Source organism: Protopterus annectens, chromosome 1.part1 (genome assembly GCF_019279795.1).
Source record: "Protopterus annectens isolate FY-2018-M chromosome 1.part1, PAN1.0, whole genome shotgun sequence".
Taxonomy (NCBI): Eukaryota; Metazoa; Chordata; order Ceratodontiformes; family Protopteridae; genus Protopterus; species Protopterus annectens.
The window spans coordinates 453,073,199-453,093,034 of NC_056726.1; the positions used below are offsets into that span (position 1 = coordinate 453,073,199).

Consider the following 19,836-nt stretch of genomic DNA (forward strand, 5'->3'; position numbering starts at 1 on the left):
TCTTGTCTTTTGTTACATAGCTTGCTGTGTTACTTGGTGATTGTATATCCTGGACTGACAGTGTCACAGGATGTATGCTGTGTTATTGCATGGAAGATTATGTGCAAGGAGGTGATGGCAGTTTCAAGGCATATGAGAATTCATGCTGATGTTTGACATTGCATGTGAAAGGCTGTCATTGACGGGCATTTGTTTTGATTTGCATTATTCCTTTCCATGTAGGGTACACTTGTCTGCCCATGGGGCCATTTTTTTTTTTACTGAAGAAGGAATTCATCTCTGTAATGGTAGACCTGAGGCTCTGTGATGTAACCTGAAAGAGTGATGATACCTGTGTACTGTAGGATAGAAGTGGCATGTGATTTCTCCCAGAGAAGTAGTGATCCATTGTTGCTGTTGGTCTGACGGCACAACATTATAGATATGAAGCTAGACGATATTTGGTTCACACTATACTGATATGAAGTATTAACCACACTGATGCTTTGGGAGCATGACACAGGACATGTAGACTGACTGTTCTTTAAGTGATGTTCTTTAGTCATTGCCTGACTTTATATTTGTGTGGGTGTGTGTAATCAACAGCTGTTTGTATCACTGAGTGTGTAGTTTGTATGCATGACAAATCCTGTCACTCTGCCTGTATTGTGTCTTAAGGTTGTGTGAATCCAAAAATGGTAAGCACACTTACAGTGCAGTGCAACCACAAGCAGCATCTTAGACATTATCATATCTGTATTGTAGGCTGCTATCCTGTGTGTGTTTTCTTTTCTTCAATGCTGCAGTGCAGTCCACAGTTACACAGATGTTCATTCTGCTGGCTGTGTAGACTTTTCATGTACTTCTCATGTGGTGGAAGCAAACCCTATCAATAGTGTGCAACATATTACCCTGAGAACTCACGTTTCTTATTTATTCTGTTTTTGTTGGCTTCCTACCATCCCCTGACATCTCAGTTTTTGTCCTCAGTTTCCACAAAACATATTGAAGAAATAAGGGTATTCTGATATGGTACAACTTTGACAGCAGGAAAAGCTTTCCCCTGCTTTGGCATACTCTTTTCCCCACTGGTGAGCAGGGCATGCTGTCATTTGAGACTGGTTTCTGTGCATGTGCTACCATGCACATACCCGTTTTTGTAAACAGTCTGAATGTGTAGTTCCTTAGAAATTTTTTTTTCTTTGTACTTGAAACCCCTAGCCTACAAACAGATTATTGTGGAGCAGGAAATCCATTCTTCTTGTTTGGGGTGGTAAACCATCATTTAATCCTGTTATTCTTAATTCCATCTGCCTGTTCCATTAATGGGTCTAGCTGTTGAACCTGGATCTCCTGAGTTACAGTTGAGGGTCTGTCTTTCTGCACAGTTGCTCAAATTGACTCTGACAGTTGTATTATTAGTATATCTTAAGTCTAGGGTCTTTTGCTGGGATGCAATTTGGGAAATATGCAAAAGCTGTAGTAGGAACTCAAGATTCCTTTTAGTCTCTATGATATACTCTGTAATCCCTATACTGATGGTCTTCAAATGTTTTCTTACATGTAATTATATGAGTGGACATGTGCAGCCCTTATGTTTCTACTAAAATGCATTATTTTCTTTGTAACTCATATTATTGTAGCAAGATGAAACTACTGTTCCTTTGCAGTTGTATGTTTATGTATTTAATTAATTTAGGAGAAATGATCACAATAACTCTACCTTTTTCCATTTAAAGTAGATAGATGAATGCCATATTTAAATATTATTTCTTCTGTTTTTCAGTAGTGACTCTGGCTGCCATTTAATTGTAAATGTGTTCTTTGATGGTTTCTTCCAGTGTATTACAAGCTGTATAAATGAATATTGTTTTCTTGATTTAAAATTGCATTTAGAAGTTGTTAACGCATGCTGGAATACTGTGACATGTATATAGTATCTATGCAGATTATGAATTGGCGTCTGTATTTATACAATAGTACAGAAACAGAATAGCTCTCATTAATAGCAACCATTGATTAAGAAGGGGTCATGTGTGTCTACCCAAACCCAAGCAGGGTGCTGTATGAGCAAATATGCTGTGTAGTGGAGTTCAGTTATCACACTACGATTTGGGCAGAACACTGTTCTTATAAGAGAAAGAGATTTTGTTTTGTGAAGGATTGAAATGATGGGTGGGCAGCATGGAAAGAATGTCATACTACAAGATTGTAATATTGTGTACAGTACAGCAGAATCATAAACCACAGGATAGGCATATATATCGCAGGCAATGTGTCTGTTACATGTGGCCTCAATCCATAGACATGGGCACAGATGCTGGTGCTGTGCACAAATATATCGCCTGTGTACATTGCAGACAAGCCAGTATCACCCAACATTTAATAATATCTTGTGATCCTTGTGTCTGAGCTGCCTTGTTGCATATCCCTTTCCATCACAACCATTGAAAGCACAGACCATTCATCGCAAAATGCAGTTAGGTTACAGAGCATATCATTCTGTGTTACTGGAATACATACAGACTTAGGATGATGTTTAGGAAGTGCACATCACATCACTTGTTAGAAACCCACATATCTGTATGTGTTTATTGCCTTACTGTGGAAATATGGTAAATCCTTTCATGTGTGAAGTTTATAGAGCTGAATAGAGTACAGTGGCTCATGCTGTTACATGCAGCAGTTGGGGATGGTTCATAATGGAAGAAATATCTGTGCCTGTCATTTCCTGTATACCACACCACATTCACATCAGATTATACTGTTATCTGCTGTGACTTACTTCACTGTTCTACAGCTGTATTAGTCTGCATAACAGGGAGAAAAGGTGACACAGATTCGGAAGAATATGTTCAGAATGGCCATTCTCTATTTTCATCAGGGAAACTACTTGCTAGGCTGTTGGCCATTTATCTTGCTGGGGAGCATGTAATGTGTTTCCTCTTGTATGTTTACCTTTTGCTGTTTATACTTCTATATGTTTGATGTTCATGTGTGTGCACCACTTTACATACTGCTATGTGCATGGTTGGGGAATGGATTCAAACGTGTGTGTGGGCACCATATGATAGACGGGAAGATGTATGTGTGTGTATGGCTGTTGTTTTTGTGGTAATAATGGAGAACACTGCATTGTGATACTGTTTTTGTGTACTGCTTTAGAACCTTACGGCAGTAGCGTAGTTTGACAGCAGTTGTAGAATTCAAAACTTATCACCAACAGTAATTTATGAAAACTTACATCAGATGAAAGCCTAGAAACAACTTAGAAACTTATCTGATGCTATCTTGAAGTATTAACTGTCTGATTTGCAGAACAGTAATGCCAGATATTTGAGTGACATAATTTAGAAAATGCAGGTTGATACAAAATCTGTTGCATCTACTTTTGAAAGTTCCTGATTCTGTCTTTTTTTTCCCCTGAAACTTGTAATTATTTATACCTGTTATCTTTTAGAAAACTGTATGTTGATTCTAACTTTTTAAAGTTCCTTGATTTAGCCTCACACTTCTGCCCTGTCCCTCATAAAATATTTGATTTTCTGGTACGCTCTCTAATGATTGGCATTAAGGTTTCATATTTTTTGTTCAGAAAATGTATTGAACGTTGATGCAAAATCTTTTGCTTTGTGGATGTGTAAAACCAGTAAATTACTGCTTTAAGCTATACCACTGTCTGCAACCGGTGTTCTTCATTATTGCTGTTTTTGTTAAACATTTATTTATTCTTAGCTGCCTGATTAAATTGCTCCACAGACCCTTTTCAACCATGCCCTAGACCTGAAAATAGAAAAATATGTATATTATATAGCTTTTGTGTTTAGCTGTAAATAGAATTATAAACATTAGTAAACTTGGGCAGTAACATTTGTATTAACTGACCCACCAAAGACTATTTCTATTAAAAACATAAATGGAAATGAAACATGCATCTGTATTGTGTGTGTGTATAAATGTAAACATATTTATAAAAAACATAACTGGTTTTATATACAGTAATGAAGCTTTGTGCAAACATATAGAATTTCAGGATAGATGCTGTTTTATGTAATACTGGCATTTCTAGGAATCAGTTAGGTGAGCTCTTATTTTTTTCCTTGAAGGAGAAGAGATTTTATTGATTTTTAGATGTTCATAGGCAAACTGTTCCATCTTGCAGCTGGGCTGAATGCAGCACATCTCCGTGTGCACCCTCTTCAGCATATTTAAGAAGACAGTGATGGGTTGCTATTGTTGGTTTGTGTGGTAGGGACTGACTCTTCAAGATGCAGTAACTTAAATATGAGGGCATTTAGGGGTAATGTGGCTGTGGCTAGCATAGGCAATAATTTTGCTCTTTGCATTGCTAAAAATTATTTTCTGCAAGTTCAGACAGAGAAATAAAGCTGCATAATTTAAAAGTTGTCTGGAGTAGACTTGCATTGCTTGGGAAATATATTTACCAGCAATAAGTGTATTGATGCCAGTTGTTTTTTCATGCCTTTGGTGTTGAAACCCAACCAGTTTATAGTCTTCTAACAAATTTATAGCAAACCTTGAGTAGTTTCTTCTGTTTAGAAGTTACCATAACTTTCTAATCTAGTTTATCCCTGATTCACCTCTATTAAACTTGTTCTTAAGCCACCCAAGTCTGCCACTGTGCTTTTCGGCACATCCCACAAACTGAAGCATGCAGTTACCAAATAACTATTTATATTTGAATACTTGCGTTATTTGGTATCTGCATGCTTCAGTTTGTGGGGATTCACTCTGAATCTCAAAAGGTTAGTGGTGACTCCATCTCATCAAGTGGTTTTGGAATGCAAGATTCATACCATTCCAATGCTGGGTTCTCTTTCTCCTCCCTAGGTCTTGTCTTCAACTGCTTATTTCCAGTCTCTTCTTCCTCTTCTAGTTCTTTCTACAAGGGAATTTCTCTGAATCATGGAGTTCATGACATCCACCATTTCCATAGTTCCTTTTTCAAACTCTGCATGACAAAATTCCAATGGTATCTCAGTACTGTTTTTCTCCAACATTGCCACCCTGTGGAGTTCCAGTCCCTCTTTTACCCTGTCTCAGACTAGAAATCCACTGGTAGATTCGGCAGTTCTCCCCAAATCCAGGTCTGCCTCTTCAGGTTCCTCTTCCTACACAAGAGCTGTACAAAGATGCTTCCAATCAAGGAACTTCTTCTAACAATCTGAAAGTTCAGGGTCTTTGGTCCCAACAACAGATGTCAAACCACATCAGCATCAAAGAGAATGAGGGCTTTAATCCTAACTGTTCAGGCCTTTTACCCCCTTTGGGTTCCAGATTCTCTAAAGGTTTTTACAGACAGTACCACAGTCATATGGTACATCAACAGACAGGAAGGCACAGAGTCTTATCTTCTTTGCAGGCTGGCTCTTCAGGATTCGATTTTGCAACCCACCTTCTCTTGGTTCTTTCAATAGTTTACAATCATTCAGAGCACATTCTAGTAGAAGACTCTCTTTAGAAGTTCCAGGACACAGCCTCATGAATGGGTGCTTCGCTGAGAGGTGTTTCTGGACATTGTACATTAGTGGGGTATTCCTCAGACAGATCTTTTTGCCTCCCTTCTGAACAGACAACTTCCTTGGTTCTGTTTTAGAGCTCCAAGTGCACTGGCTTGGAAAGTGAATGCTGTGTTTTTCATTTGGAAGGGGATTTTCCTATATGTCTATCCTCTTCTTGTATTTGCCAGGGTCTTACACAAGATCTTGTGGGACACACCCAAAATCTTGCTGGTGACTTCCTCCTGGCCCAGACAGTACTGGGTCCCCCTGGTCTTTCACCTGGCAAAGGACAGTCACCACAAATTACCTCACAGGATGGATCTTCCCACACATGACAAGGAGTTTCTCATTTCTCCCTCACTTGTTCACACTTCAACTGACACTTTGGATGATGGGGATTTGATTCCCCTTCAGGAACCAATTTTTTGAGGATGTGCTTTGGATTGTGCAGGAGACCAGAAAGTTCACTACTAGTAAATCCTACATGGCAAAGTAGAAGACATTTTCTGTTTGGGATTTCGAATGTCACCAGGACCCTTTTTTCTGTGGGGTCCCTATGGTCCTTTCTTGCTTATGTGATTTGCTCAATTCTGGTTTGGCATATTCTTCTGATCTGATGCTATCCGTGCCATTATTGATCACGGATGGGTCTTGGATCTGACCTCGGATCCAAGCTGGCAGTGCAAGAGACAGCTCCTGAGCTCAAGCTCCTCCCTTTCCAAGATCTCCTGCTACCCATAATCCTCGGATCTCGTTTGGAGCGAATTGTGAGTGGACGTGCTCCCTGAAGCTCAAGCCTTTTTTCAGATAAGTAGCTCCTTTTTTATATTTCTTAGGATCATTTTTGTCCTTTCCTCTCTCTTATCTTTTAGTAGCTAGTTTCCTCCCCTTCATTAGCCAGTTGGTCAGTTCTTTAGGTTGTTTCCTGGGTTTCCCACCTTGTTCCTTTAGTGGTAGTTCCCTTCCTTGCTGTTTCTCTCTTTCCCTCTCCTCCTTTCCTTGGGTTTGTGTGTAGGATGTCAGACAAACCCTCTGGGGTCAGACTCTGGTCCTCATATGGTCAGAAGTTAGCTCCCACCAATATGCATGAGGAGTGCATCTCCTGTCTAGGAGAGCCCCATTTAGAGGTTGAATGTGATATCGGTGTGGGATTCAACACCAGGGCTCTCCTAGACCATAGAAACAAGTTGTTACTTAAAGAGCTTGCTAAAGGTGGTTCCCTGGTGACTAATTCCCCTCTAAAGCCCCTTCGGATCCCAAGAGGAAGCCCTTTTCTTCTCAGGACTCTCTCGCAGAAAGGCTGTGGTGTCTTCGAGTCCGAGAACCTCAGCTCCCTCAGTCGGATCAGAGTCTCCGGAGGCTCAGAGGTCCTCGATCCGATCAGGTTCAAAACCCCCTCGAATCTGACTGGTCCGTTGGATCCGACCACGGGGTCCTTAATGCCCTCGGATCCAGCCAGGCCATCGGATCCAACAGCTTCTTTAGAGCTTATCTTTATTAAAGATGCCTGGCCACTATTAGAAAGGCAGATCCAAGGCAGTCCAGTAGGTCCTCTTCCAGAGACCACAGACCTTCAGCTCCGTCAGCCCATTCTTCCATTTCCTCCAGGTCTACCAGAAGTTTGCTCCCTTCAGACATGGATCGGATGATGAGGAGCTTCCTCAAAGCCCAAACTGAACTTGGCTGACCGTCCCCCATCCACATGCCTAGAGGCTCTTCACCTTCGTCAGAACTCCTCTCTCTTCATCTGACTCATGTGAGTTCTGTTTCCCAGGGTCAGAGCATGCCCAGGGAGAGGCTGTCGTTGTTGGGTAGTGTTTCCATTCCCATGCCACTCAGGTCCCTGGCAAGTTCAGCTCCTTTGCCCTTAGAGCTGGCGATGCCTCGGGATCGAGAGGTATGCAGGGGTCACCGGGCTAGGGAATCTGGTCCAAAATGTTCAGACCATTCCCTTCCCTTGGAGGCATCTGCTTTGGAGAGCTCGGAACCGATATCGTCAGGGGACGTTAGTGCTGTGTCGGGGTCCCCTGGTCAGCCCTTCCTAGTGGGGATGAAGTTGGGGCTTCCTTCAGTCTGTTGGCCTTCCGGGTGATAGAGAGGACCGTCTCCGTATGGTCGGCAGCCTCTACCTCAGCTCTCAACCCCCCCACCTTGTTCTACTTTGTGTGGCGTGTCCTCATCATCCGTTCAGGTCAGACCTCCCGTGCACACCTTCAGAAGGGCATTACCCTCATCGGGGTACCCTCCTCTTCCGAGTCCTCCCTAGAGCCCACTGTGGAGGAGCCTCCTCAGAAGGGGCAGTGCAAGAGGAGGCACTTGGACTCTCCTTGAGAGCTTCTCACTGAGGACATGGATTTTGAGGAAGGGGATAGGTCCCCCAGACTTCTGTCAGAGGAGGTGTCCTTTGGAGACATCCTCGAGATCCTGAAAAAGCGAGGTCGTTGGTCTTCCCCACCACCTCCTTGGAAGAGTCCATGTTTGCGAAGGCTTTTGGGATTGGACCATCTACCTCCTGGGTGCCTCCCTCTGTAGATGAGCTCATCCAGCTTATTTCCAGCAGGGCATGGAAGGAGCCAGATAAAGTAGAACTATTCCCCAAGAGAGCGGATAAATTCCTGAGTCCACTTAAGGATAAAGGCTTTTGGTGCAAGGGTGTCCCAGATGATGCCATTGTGATTGTTGCAGTCACTAAAAGGAAGCTCGCAGAACAGAGCTCTACAATCCATCCCCCGAACAGGGAGTCGCCGGCAATTGACCATTTTGGGAAGTGTGTGTGTATCCCTCAGCTACTTTCGAACTGAAGACTAGAAATTAGATGGCACATTTCACATGGCTGCAAAGGGATTTGGTATTGGAGCTTTCCTGTTCCCTTTCAGAGTTGCTGCCTCCAGAGAACCTTAAACTACTCTATCCGAAGCTTTCTACTCTCGCATCCCTTGCTAACTCCTCAATGAGGTTGATCACTAATGCGGCTGAGGCTACCTTTCGAGCAGTGGGCACAGAGATTGCTATCACGCACCATGACTGGCTTTGCCTTTGGGGGATTGCGAATAACTTCAAGGCATCTTTTACCAATGCCCCTTTTGACAGATCTACTTTGTTTGGTCCTTCTGTCAAGGAAACTTTGATCCGCAGCAAGCAGGAAGGAAAGACTTTATCCGCAGTGGGAGTCAAGTTTTATAATCCCCAGCATTCCTTCTCCAAGAATCAGCGGGGTAGTAAGAAGTGTGGTTCCACAGGACTCAGTCTTCCTTCTAGGATGCTCCTCGGGATTCCTCTTCTTCTGGCCAGGGAAGGGGATTTGATAACAGACTCTGCCCTAGAGGCAGAGGAGGTCCACAAAATCAGGGTTTCTGAAAACCCTTTTTGGAGAAGCCCCCACAACGCTCCTGAAACACTGCTCGACTGTCCTGCCCTGGAGGCAGTCGGGGGCTGTATCTCCTTGTAACCCCTGGCCTGAGCCACTATTACCTCACACCAGTGGGTGCTAAGCATTGTATCCTTCATATCCTTCAGTCTGCCCCCTCCAGTTCAAAAATCTCTTCCGGACGTCCCACCCCACCTGATCAAATGGAGTTAGCTCTCACAGGGGTTCAAGACTGTCTTCAAAAACGAGCCAAGCAGGAGGTCCCAACATGACAGAGGGTCTGGAACCTACTCTCGCTTCTTTTTACTGCCCAAGAAAACTGGGGACCTGCTTCCCATCCTAGAACGCACCATTTTTGAACTTGTCAATCAAGAAGTCAAAGTTCTGGATGGTCACTATTAAGTCCATTCTTCCGCTTCTGCGCAAGGATGATTGGAAGTGATCTGTGGATCTGAAGGATGCATACTATCACATAAAAATCGACAGATGCTCCAGGAGATACCTGCGCTTCTGGCTGGGGGCCAGTCACTATCGGTTCTAAGCCCTGCCCTTCGGTCTTACCTCAGCTCCCCGGGTGTGCACCAAATGCATGGCAGTGGGATGCTACCACTATCAAATGCATGGCAGTGGTAGCATCCCATCTCCAGCTGCAGGGATTTCAGGTCTTTCTGTACCTGCACAATTGACTTCTCATGGCTCCCACAAGGATTAACTCGCTTGAGCCACAAATTACATTCTCGGCCTCTTTCAAGACCTGGGCATCACATGCCAGAGATTGGAATTTATAGGGATCTTTCTGTACACTGTGTCGGAGACTGCAGCTTTCCCTCCACAGGGTAGACTCAGTTTAGGAATAAATTCACCTTCTACTGGATCAGGAGACTGTTCCTGCCCATTTGATCCTTCAAGCCCTCGGTTCCATGGTGGTGGCAGTTTAATTGGGTCCCTTTGCCAGGTATCACATGTGAGTTCTTCAGTGGACTGTTGTGGTTCAGTGGTCGGCTTATCTCCATCCTATGTCCATAACAGTCAGGGTCTCTCAGGTCTGCCAGCATCACTTAGCGTGGTGGCTCCAGTCCAAAGACCTTCTGCTAGGGAAACCCTTTTGTCTTCCCCAACCCAAAGCCTCAGTGACTATGGATGCCTCCCTGTTGAGGTGGGGGGGGGGTCATTTTCAGGGAAGGACGGTCCAAGGCACGTGGTCCTCATTAGAGACCAAGTTGCACATCAATGTCCTAGAGATGATGCCAGTCCTCCTGTCGTTGCAAGCCTTCCAGGACTATCTCCCTCTCAGGACTGTGGCAATTCAGATGGACAACATGGCAGTAGTCTGGAACGTAAACAAACAAGGGGGAATACGATTGTATCCTCTGTGCAGAGAGGCCATGAGGGTGTGGGAATGGGCGATGTCCTCTGAGTGATTTCTTCTTGCAGTGCATATTCTCGGTGATTCCAACATGTTGGCAGACAGGCTCAGCAGATATATCCTAAGTCCACATGAGTGGTCCCTGAACCAGTCAGTGGCGAGTCAGATTTTTGACCCTTGGGGTCTCCCTTGCTGCGATCTGTTTGCCTACCCGATCAATCACAAATGCAGCAAATACTTCTCCCTGATCCTCCCACAGGGGGAGTCACTCGGGGATGCTCTGGTCCACGATTGGCTACCAGGAATTTTGTACACCTAAACTCCAACTCCCCTCATTCCTAAAGTCTTACAGAAAGTGCATCAGCTAAAAACTCATCTCATCCTCATTGCCCACTTCTGGCCTCATCAGACGTGGTTCTCCCTCCTTTGGTCTCTTCTGAAATGTCTACCTTGGATATTAGATCCAGCCCAGGATCTCATTTCCCATCCCTGGGTGCTTCCTCTTCCCAACTTTATGTCCCCTCAGCTAACAGCTTGGTACCTCCACTTCCAATGATTGTCAGCCAGCTTAAGTTGCCTTCTCCAGTGAAGGACATTATCTTAGTCTCCCAAAAGTCTTCTACTAAAAAGGTTTATTCCAGCAAATGGAAGAGATTCTCTTTGTGGGCTCATCATCGTGACATAAATCCATTCTCAGCTTCTGTTCCTGACATTTTGTCATTCCTTTCCTCCTTGTTTCAACAATGGACTAGCTTCTCAACAATTAAACTTCAGTTGGCGGCTATATCCAACTTCCACTTAAGTGAAAGCCCACGTTTTCTTCTAGGTTGTGCAAGGCCTTTCTTAAGGGAGTTTTCTTCCTCAGGTCCCCTTTCAAATATCCTTCTCTTCCTTGGGATCTTACCCTGGTGCTGCAGTCCCTGACACAACCTCCCTTTGAGCCTGTGGCTAGGTGTGATATTAAGTTTCTGTCTTGGAAAATGGCTTTTTTGGTGGCTATTTCCTCAGCCAAGAGGTTTTCTTAATTGCAGGCTTTGTGCGTCAAAGTGTTTTTTTCACAAGGATAGGGCATCTGTCAGAACCAGTCCTCCATTCATTCCTAAAGTAGTCTCAGAGGCTAATCTTAACCAGTCAATTCAACTGCCCGTCTTTTTTCTCAATTTTTCAAACAAAGGCGAGTACAAACTGCATTGTCTGGATGTCCATAGGCAACTGCATTTCTGTTTGAAGAGAACTGAGAATTTTTGAAAGTCAGATCAACTTTTCATGGTATTCTCCCAGGCCAGAAATTGTCAGGCCATTTCCAAGGTTTCTATTTCTCAATGGCTCGCTTGTTGCATAGCTCACATTTATTAATGCAGTCAAATTGAACTTCCCAGTCCAGTTAAAGCCCATTCTATTAGGTCAGTGGCCACCTCTTCTGCTTTCTGGGCAAGGACTTCCTTGGATGACATTTGTACCACTGCCACTTGGTCAAATCCCCATACCTTTGTAACACATTACAAACTGGACTTGGCGTCCAGAGGTAGAGCTTCATTTGGTTCTTCTGTGCTCCAGCATGCCCTTCCTTGAGACCTCTCAGGGTTGTGAATAGCTGGGGGACTCTGACCCATCCATGATCAGTAATGACACGGATAGCATCAGATAAAGAGTTATGTACTTACCCTAGCCTGGAATCTGTGCTATCCAGTGTCATTATTCATCACATTCCCACCCTCCGCCCCCCCCCCCTCCTTCTGGTGACTGGGGAGTCATGTAGTAATGGTGTTTTAGTATTCCTGTTTCTTATTGTGGACAGTTTCATTGTCTTTGTTTATATCTAGCAAACACGATCTGAGGATTATGGGTAGCAGGGGATCTTGGGAGGGGAGGAGCTTGAGCTCAGGAGCTTTTGCTTACACTGCCTAATTGGATCAGAGGTCGGATCCAAGACCCATGCATGATGAATAATGACACTGGATAGCACAGATTCCAAGTTATGGTAAGTACGTAACTCTTTTTTTAAAGTTCATTTGTCAGTTATTTCTGACTGTCTGCCTTTGAGTCCACCTTTGACTTCCAGTTTTGAAGTCAAACAATTCCTAAAAGGCATCCTTCATATCAAGCTCCAAAGAAATCCTATTCCTGCTTCTTGGGACTTTAATTTTGTTGGGCTTGACGATTCCTTTTTTTTTTCTTCACAAGGACAGTGTGTCACTTCTTGGTAATCCTTCTTTTATGCCCAAGGTGGTTAATGATTTGTCCTCGAATCAGTCTATTCACTGTCCCTCCTTTTTTCATTTTCCCCACAATCTGCTAGTGACAAGGTATTACACACCTTGGCTTTACATAGACAGCTCAGACATTACTTGGATAAAACAAAATGCATCAGAAAATCTGAGCAACTTTTTGTCACCTTTCATGCTAGGAAATTGGATTTGGCAGTGTCTTAGCAAACCATCTCCTCCTGGATCTCCAAGGCCATTTCCTTTTGTTGTTGTTTTGTTATTTCATGACAAGCACCTTCTCTCTTCTGTTTGTGCTTATTCTGCTAGGGCAGTAGCCCCTTCTGGTGCTTTTTTAAGGGTCTAGATACAAGATCCATCCTCAAAGCTGCTACTTGATCTTCTGTCCACACTTTTGTCCACACTTTTGTCAAGCATTATAAGTTGGATTTCATTTCTAGGGCTAGGGCAAGATTTGCCAGGGATATCCTTCATGGGTTTGTGGAGGGCTCGATGCTACCTTCTTTCTCCCATATCCTCCAGTAGTTTTTGTACTTTCTGAAGAAGAAAGAATACTGCAACAGTGATAAGGAAGGTCATAGTGCAGTTATGTAAGATCTTATCATTACAGTAGATATTCTACTTCTCATTGTTGCAGCATTCGAGCCCTCCCTCCTGCCCCCCCCTTTTTTCTGTTGCCCTACTGCTCGCAGAGGGGTTTTCTCTTACACCCCTCTCTCCTGTTTCTCTTCCTGGAGAGGCATGGTATTGTTTTTCTGGGGTCTTGTTTTTCATGGGGCACTTCAGTTCTGAAGATTAGGCGCCTGTATGTCACATGTGTACCTTAAACCTTGAGCGTAGTGCATACATCTGCCATACAATGCTGGGGAAAGGCTTTGATATACTGGCCAAATGTTAGGCTATCCTTGGCAGGGCTATCACAAAAATAAAGAATATTGCAGCAGTGAAAAGTAGGACATCTATTGTTATGGTAAGATCTTACACAACTGTACTTTCTGGCTTCCTTTAGTCAGATATAATTTTCTGCATTAGAGAGTGATTTGTAGTCTTGCCATCATCAGTATACATAATTAATGAACAACATGAAGAGAATATCAGTTAAGACTAAGCCTCCTTGCCCTTCATTTTCCCTGTTCTAAGTAGATTTATCTCATTCTAACTGCAGAATTGAGGTCTTCTATACAGGTATAGTTGTCAAACCATTTCCATTGCCCTTCTACAAATCCAGGTTTCTTTAACCTAGCTAGAAGCAGTGGTGTGTGGTTACTTGTTTCATCTGTTTTAGAGATCTGCAGTTGCTACTATTGTAGGAAGTCCTTTTCCTCTGTTTAAATAATAACTGTAATATTGTAAATGACTGTTTAAAGCTGTAGTCATTTCTGTAGCCATACTTTGCTTTACCAAGAAGGCTATACTTTGAAAGGCATTCCAGGAGCTGTTCATAAGTATTGATATCAATGTGTGTGTGTGTGTGTGTGTGTGTGTGTGTGTGTGTGTGTGTGTGTGTGTGTGTGTGTATATATATATATATATATATATATATATATATATATATATACACACACACATATATATACTTATATGTGTATATATATATGTATATGTATATATATATATATATATATATATATATATGTATGTATGTGTGTATATGCATACATACACACACATATATATATATATATATATATATATATATATATATATATAAAAACATTGAGCTCATGTGGCGTTGGGCATTTAATTTAGGTGTGAGAATGACGTCTCCATCTACAGTACTTGAGGTAAGTGAATTAATAATATGGGTCACTGGTTTTCCAGCTGTGGGAGCAGACTATTTTATTCCCCCCCGACCTCATTGTTACCAGCCTGCAGTACCCCTGTCCACGCTGGATCTACCAACTACTCTCTAAGGGGAGGTGTGGCCCAAAGACAGGAGTTGCCCTCGGCCATAATCAACAAGCATGGGGGAGGGATGGATTGGGTATGTCATAAACAAAAATCCACCAAGACAGAAGCACATAATAGCAGAGTCCCTAGGACATCCTAAAGATCTATGACCATTCACAGCAAATACAGAGTAAGTCCGAGGAGTTAGAGAGTAGCTGGTAGATTTAGTGTGGACAGGGATACTGCAGGCTGGTAACATATCAATGAGCACCTTCCCACATGGGATAGGCACGTCCCTCCCTTCTCTGCTGCTCTGTCAGCCGCCCAAGCACTAATCAAACCTGGGTTGGCTGGGCCATAGTCAGGGCTTTATCTCACTATGCCACAGGAGCAGCCTAGGAGCAGACATTCTTAGAAAAGGAGTGCTACTCACTTGAAGTGGATCTTTTTTTATTCTGCTGCTATTTGAGTAAATTTGAGACTTCTTTTTGTAGAAATGGCTTGAAATGGACAGTGTCTATCACCTATATATTCAGCAGTGTAAGCAGAGGAAAATGGTTAGTACCTGTCGTGGAAGGTCCTTTAGTAGGATTGACCCACAGTTCTTAAACCTCATGAAATATGGTGATATTGGAGATATAGTGTGATTTTATGAGCTTTAAAATGCTGCGTAAGCAGAAATTGCAGTTTCTTTAACTGCTTTTCAGAAAACTTTAGAGTTAGCTGATAGTTCTGCCTGTTTTTTAATAAGTGCTCTGTTTTTGCTCCCTTCATTGCTGGTATGCAGCCTTGGTATAACCCACTGTGTCTTTGTAGTTTTGTGCAGTCCTGTATGATGTCCATTATCTCAAGATGTGAATCACAATGCAAGCCTTAGGTATTTAAGGAACTGTGTGTGTGTGTATACACACACACACATATATATATATATATATATATATATATATATATATATATATATATATATACATATACATACATATACATACACATGCATGTAGCTGCTAGTCCTGATATCAAGTGTGCCTTAGGTCGATAGCTGTCTAGTCGCCACCATATACTCAACTAGGTAGTTGAACAACAGGTGTGTGAAATTCATAGGTTAGTACTAAGCTAACTGCCCTTGCGAGCCATTTTAAGCCTAGCCAATTATCCCTTGTGAGACTCAAACCCTGCACCTTGTGATTGTAAGGCAAACATCTTAACCATTAGGCCACCCTCCCAACGCAAATGTTGGGAAATTTCTTTTTAGCCCGTGTTTGTGCGATCTCGGAGTTAATATATATAATTAGCAGGGGATATGGGGGGGGGTGCAAGCTGCCTTGCCTCCATGCAAAAATGTTTTATTTCATTTTTTTTAAATTAAAAGATTGCATGCACTGAGATTGTTTCTTGTCACATGTGGTCTGTTCATGCAGTCAATTCTGGAAATTTTCATTTATATATAAATGGTACATCCTTGCAGAGATATACAGTCCATTTTCATTTGGGTAACGTCTGGGATGTCTTGGCATTTTTCTATGTGCATTGACACCCTGCATGTTTCCCCTCATATTTTCTTTGAATCCTACCCATTGTTTGTGTGATTCCACTATATAAATGTTTCATTTCAAGAGTAACCTGGCAGCAATGTTTAGTTAAATGACTTACCCAAAGTCGCACAGTTTACGAATAGAATCAGACTCAGGACTGCTGAATGAAGTTCATTTGTAGCTCATAATGTTAAATATCTGATGTAACCTTCCACTAAATTGAACGTCTTGGTTGAATCAGGCATTAAAATTTTGAAAGATACAGATTATTGCTGTGTATAATGAAGGCTAAATGGTGTGTGGTACGTAAGTAGGTAAGTATTTGTAATTGTTTTATTTATTTATCCCAGAAACCTAGTTTTCTTTGTATTGCAGTATGGTAGTATAAAATGGTCACATGATGCTAGCTTTAGCACATTATGCTTTTGTCTGTCTTGTTTAAGGACTTTTTTTCAGTAATATCATTGATATTGGAAAAATACTACATGCATATGACTGAAAACCGTAGAGATGCCAAGTCTTTTTAAGCATGAAAGATTTGCTGTTTCCAGAAGATCTAGGCATACATTGATAAATTTTGCTTATGACTAAGAGAAACAGCCCTGGAGACTTAGTTAGTGAGGGTTCAAGCTAAGTGCCTCAAAAATGCTTCATTGTAGCACCTGCCTTCTTCAGACAGGTTGAATATGTCATCTGCTTTGCTTAACTGTCTCACTGGGGATTCTGACATGCCTAGACTGGCCTTTTCTTGCTACTACAATCTCATCTTTTTCGTCTTTTTTTAGGTATCTGAATGGAGTGATGAGAAATCCTGCTGCCTCGGTCTTGTTGGAGCTAGCCAATGAGGTAATATTTTTTTCAGCATCACTTATTCCATTATAAGGATCAAATCTTTGGTGAAGTTTTCATAATTAAGGATTGAAACTGAGAAAAAGGTTTTCAGGCACATTCAGCGTTTACAGTTGTTCCTGTGCCTGTTAGCACTTAGAGTAATTGAAAAAAATAGCCCTATTTATTAATAAATCAGTTAATTAGTCTTTCTCCTTACAGGCTGATATAAAAACAAGTTCTTGATCTTTTATATTGCTTGACAGTTGAAAGAGCTCTGCAGACAACCTGTTTGCAATTTTGGAAATTTAGAAAAAGGCAGGAGTTCAATTAGGTCACTTTAACCAGCATAGGTCACTATCACTTCTGATGTACCCATGTAAATTCCTCTGTGTTTGTAGTATTTGGTTAGCTTGTCCAATAAACGAGGGATCATTTAAAATGAGACTTCTGTTATGTTTTTGCATAGACATGGTTACATTTATATTCTGTTCAGTCATTCTGTAGTTTTATGTGGGAGGTTTAGAGTGTAGTCTGATGGTTTATACCATTTTTTCTGGCGTAGTACATTTTGTGCACTCTGATTTGGTTATAAAAGAATATAGTAACAAAGCCTGTGATAAACTGCATTAATTAATTTATTCAGTGCAGAATTCATGATCAAAAACCGAAAGTGCATCCTGTGAAATTTACTTCTAAGATTTATAAAAAAGCTTCCAGTAATATGTAATACATTTATTATAGATTGTGGGTCATGGTTTGTTTCAAAGCACCAAAGAACCATTTTCCTTATAAATGTTAAAATATTAACAGTGACAACACTGTGTATGGTTGAAAACTGCTTATGAAGCCCTCAGTGGGATAGAATATGCAATGTTTTATGTCGCGTAATAATGGAATATAGACGAGGAAAGTAAGAAAACTGATGTTTGTATTAAAAAAATGACTTGGTGCTTTGAGTATTAAATGTTGCAGCAGGGGCAGTCAGTAACGCATGTTACATTAGTAAGAAAGAACGTCTTCTCTTACAGCTCATGTCTCCTGTGCATTGCAGCAGTCAGCAAATGAACAATTACCTCTCAGTTACTAAGAAGCTTTTATGGTCTATGAAGTGTCTACTAACGCAGATATTGTAGTTCACGTGCAAAAAGAATTTACTGGAGACAAAGACTGAGTAGTGTTTGCAGCTGATTCCAGAGGGTTTACTTACATTACCTTGTGATATTCATACCATGTAATAAAGTATATTTTAGGGAAAATGCATGTTCTTGTTGTCATACTTGTAAGACATGTTGTAAGACATGGGTGAGAAAAATACAAAAACACATGATACATAGTTCTGTACTTTTCATTTACTTGGTAAACCTTTCCTAAGGCAAGAGAATGACAGTTAAAGGCTGACAGTGACATCTGCTCACACCTTTCAGTGGTAGACATTTCTGAAACACCCTCAGACCTCCCAATTTTTCAGGATCCAGAGATTGATTTTACCTGCAGATCATGGTAGAAATGGTAGAAGCAGAGTAACTCTCTGCCATGGCAGGCAGCAAACCACTGTCAATAGCCGATTGTGGTGTTGTGTTCCTTGTAGTTATATCACATGCACACTGTTTAACTAAGGATGCAAAAAATGGTGTTGCTATACATAAAAGGAATGGGTTATGTGATGTGGGTCCAAATGGCAGGAAATCATATTGTAGCTGCAAAAAAAGAAATTGGAGCGGAGTTCAAATTCAAAAGTTTACTTGTGACAGTGGCTTTATACTCCTGTACACCTTTACGTACTGATCAAGTCTGAGGTAATTTAATTTTAAGGTAAGGGTACTTTCCTGTACTCAAAAAGAGTGCAGTTTCAAACTCGGTGATATTCACACTGATGACTTTTATAGCCCCTGTATGATACCAGAGAGATGTGTGTTGTCTTAAATATTCAAAGCATCTGTTTTTAGTTTTACACACTTGTTCTGCTCTTTGTGTTATAAGCACTGATCCATCTGAAAGTGATGTAGCTGATATTGTGTTTGCTGTTATGGAAATTATGTTAAAAATATATATTGGGAAACGCATATAAATGATGTACTAAGTTTGATAATGTAACTAGTAAGGTTTATTCCCGTGTTAAATCGTATAAGTGATAAATGATGGAAAGATTTGACTAAGGGGTATATTGTCATCTGATTAACATTCAGATTATAAACAATTAACTACCAAAGCATTATAAATTACATAGTGTCAGACATTTTAAATGGTGAGATTACAAAAAGTTTAGTTCATCATGAGAATTCATGCAGTAAGTAACATGTTATTTGTACTTTACTGCTTTGTGTATACAAAATGAAATCATTGTGAAGTAAACTGAATAGTTTTCTTTTGGTGTCTAGGAAATTATTACACACACTTAACAGCTCATCTTCACATGCTAGGGACAGACACAAAATACATATCTTGTGAAGAAAACAATGCAGATTTATAAGGATGAAGCCAGCTCTATTTGTGTTTGTATTTGGGAAACACTGCAATAACAAGTAACCCTAGATGACTGCTTTTGAAACATTTAGCTGTCATTTTTATATGCTACTTAACATTTAAATAAAGTACTTCTCTGTCTGCTGACAGTTAATTGATGTGGTGCGGTGGCATTTTATGAGTCAATATATTTTCAGGCAGCACAGACTATAAAAGCTGATGAGAGATGTATAGCAATTGTTTATGTTATTGTGTGTGGCTGGTTAGCAAAATAAGTAATAATGCAGATATATTAATGTGAGTCTTTGCATGCTTTTAAAGTAGCAAAAATGTGAATGCAAGTAAATCAATGGAATAGTAGAAAAAAGGGGAGGAGAAAGAGAATATGTATATAAGGAAAATGTTACCTAGTATTTATTATTATTATTATTACTACTATTATTATTATTTGCTAGGAAAGAGGTGTTGAAAGAGTCTTTAGTAGTCTTTTTTTCACATATAGATGTTTATTGATGGGAGCCAACCACTATGAATTTTACTTACATGTTAAATTCTGACAAGAGGCATGATAGCCTTATTTCAGAGAAAGATGGACATGTGATTAATATGAAAATTAGGAGGATGCAAGTACCTGAACTAATAAGGTAGTCCTTATTCATCT

The 19,836-nt window shown here is 41.1% G+C and overlaps 1 protein-coding gene across 3 annotated transcripts in view; it reads left to right on the plus strand.

Annotated features, from left to right (window-relative positions):
* Window positions 1–19,836, plus strand: part of CDIN1 (CDAN1 interacting nuclease 1) — a 1,534,920-nt gene that overhangs the window by 558,456 nt on the left and 956,628 nt on the right. For all 3 annotated transcript variants that reach the window (XM_044075938.1, XM_044075929.1, XM_044075948.1), the window contains one exon: window positions 16,667–16,727. In XM_044075938.1, coding sequence (XP_043931873.1) covers window positions 16,667–16,727 — 61 coding nt within the window. The remainder of the gene's footprint in view (window positions 1–16,666; window positions 16,728–19,836) is intronic.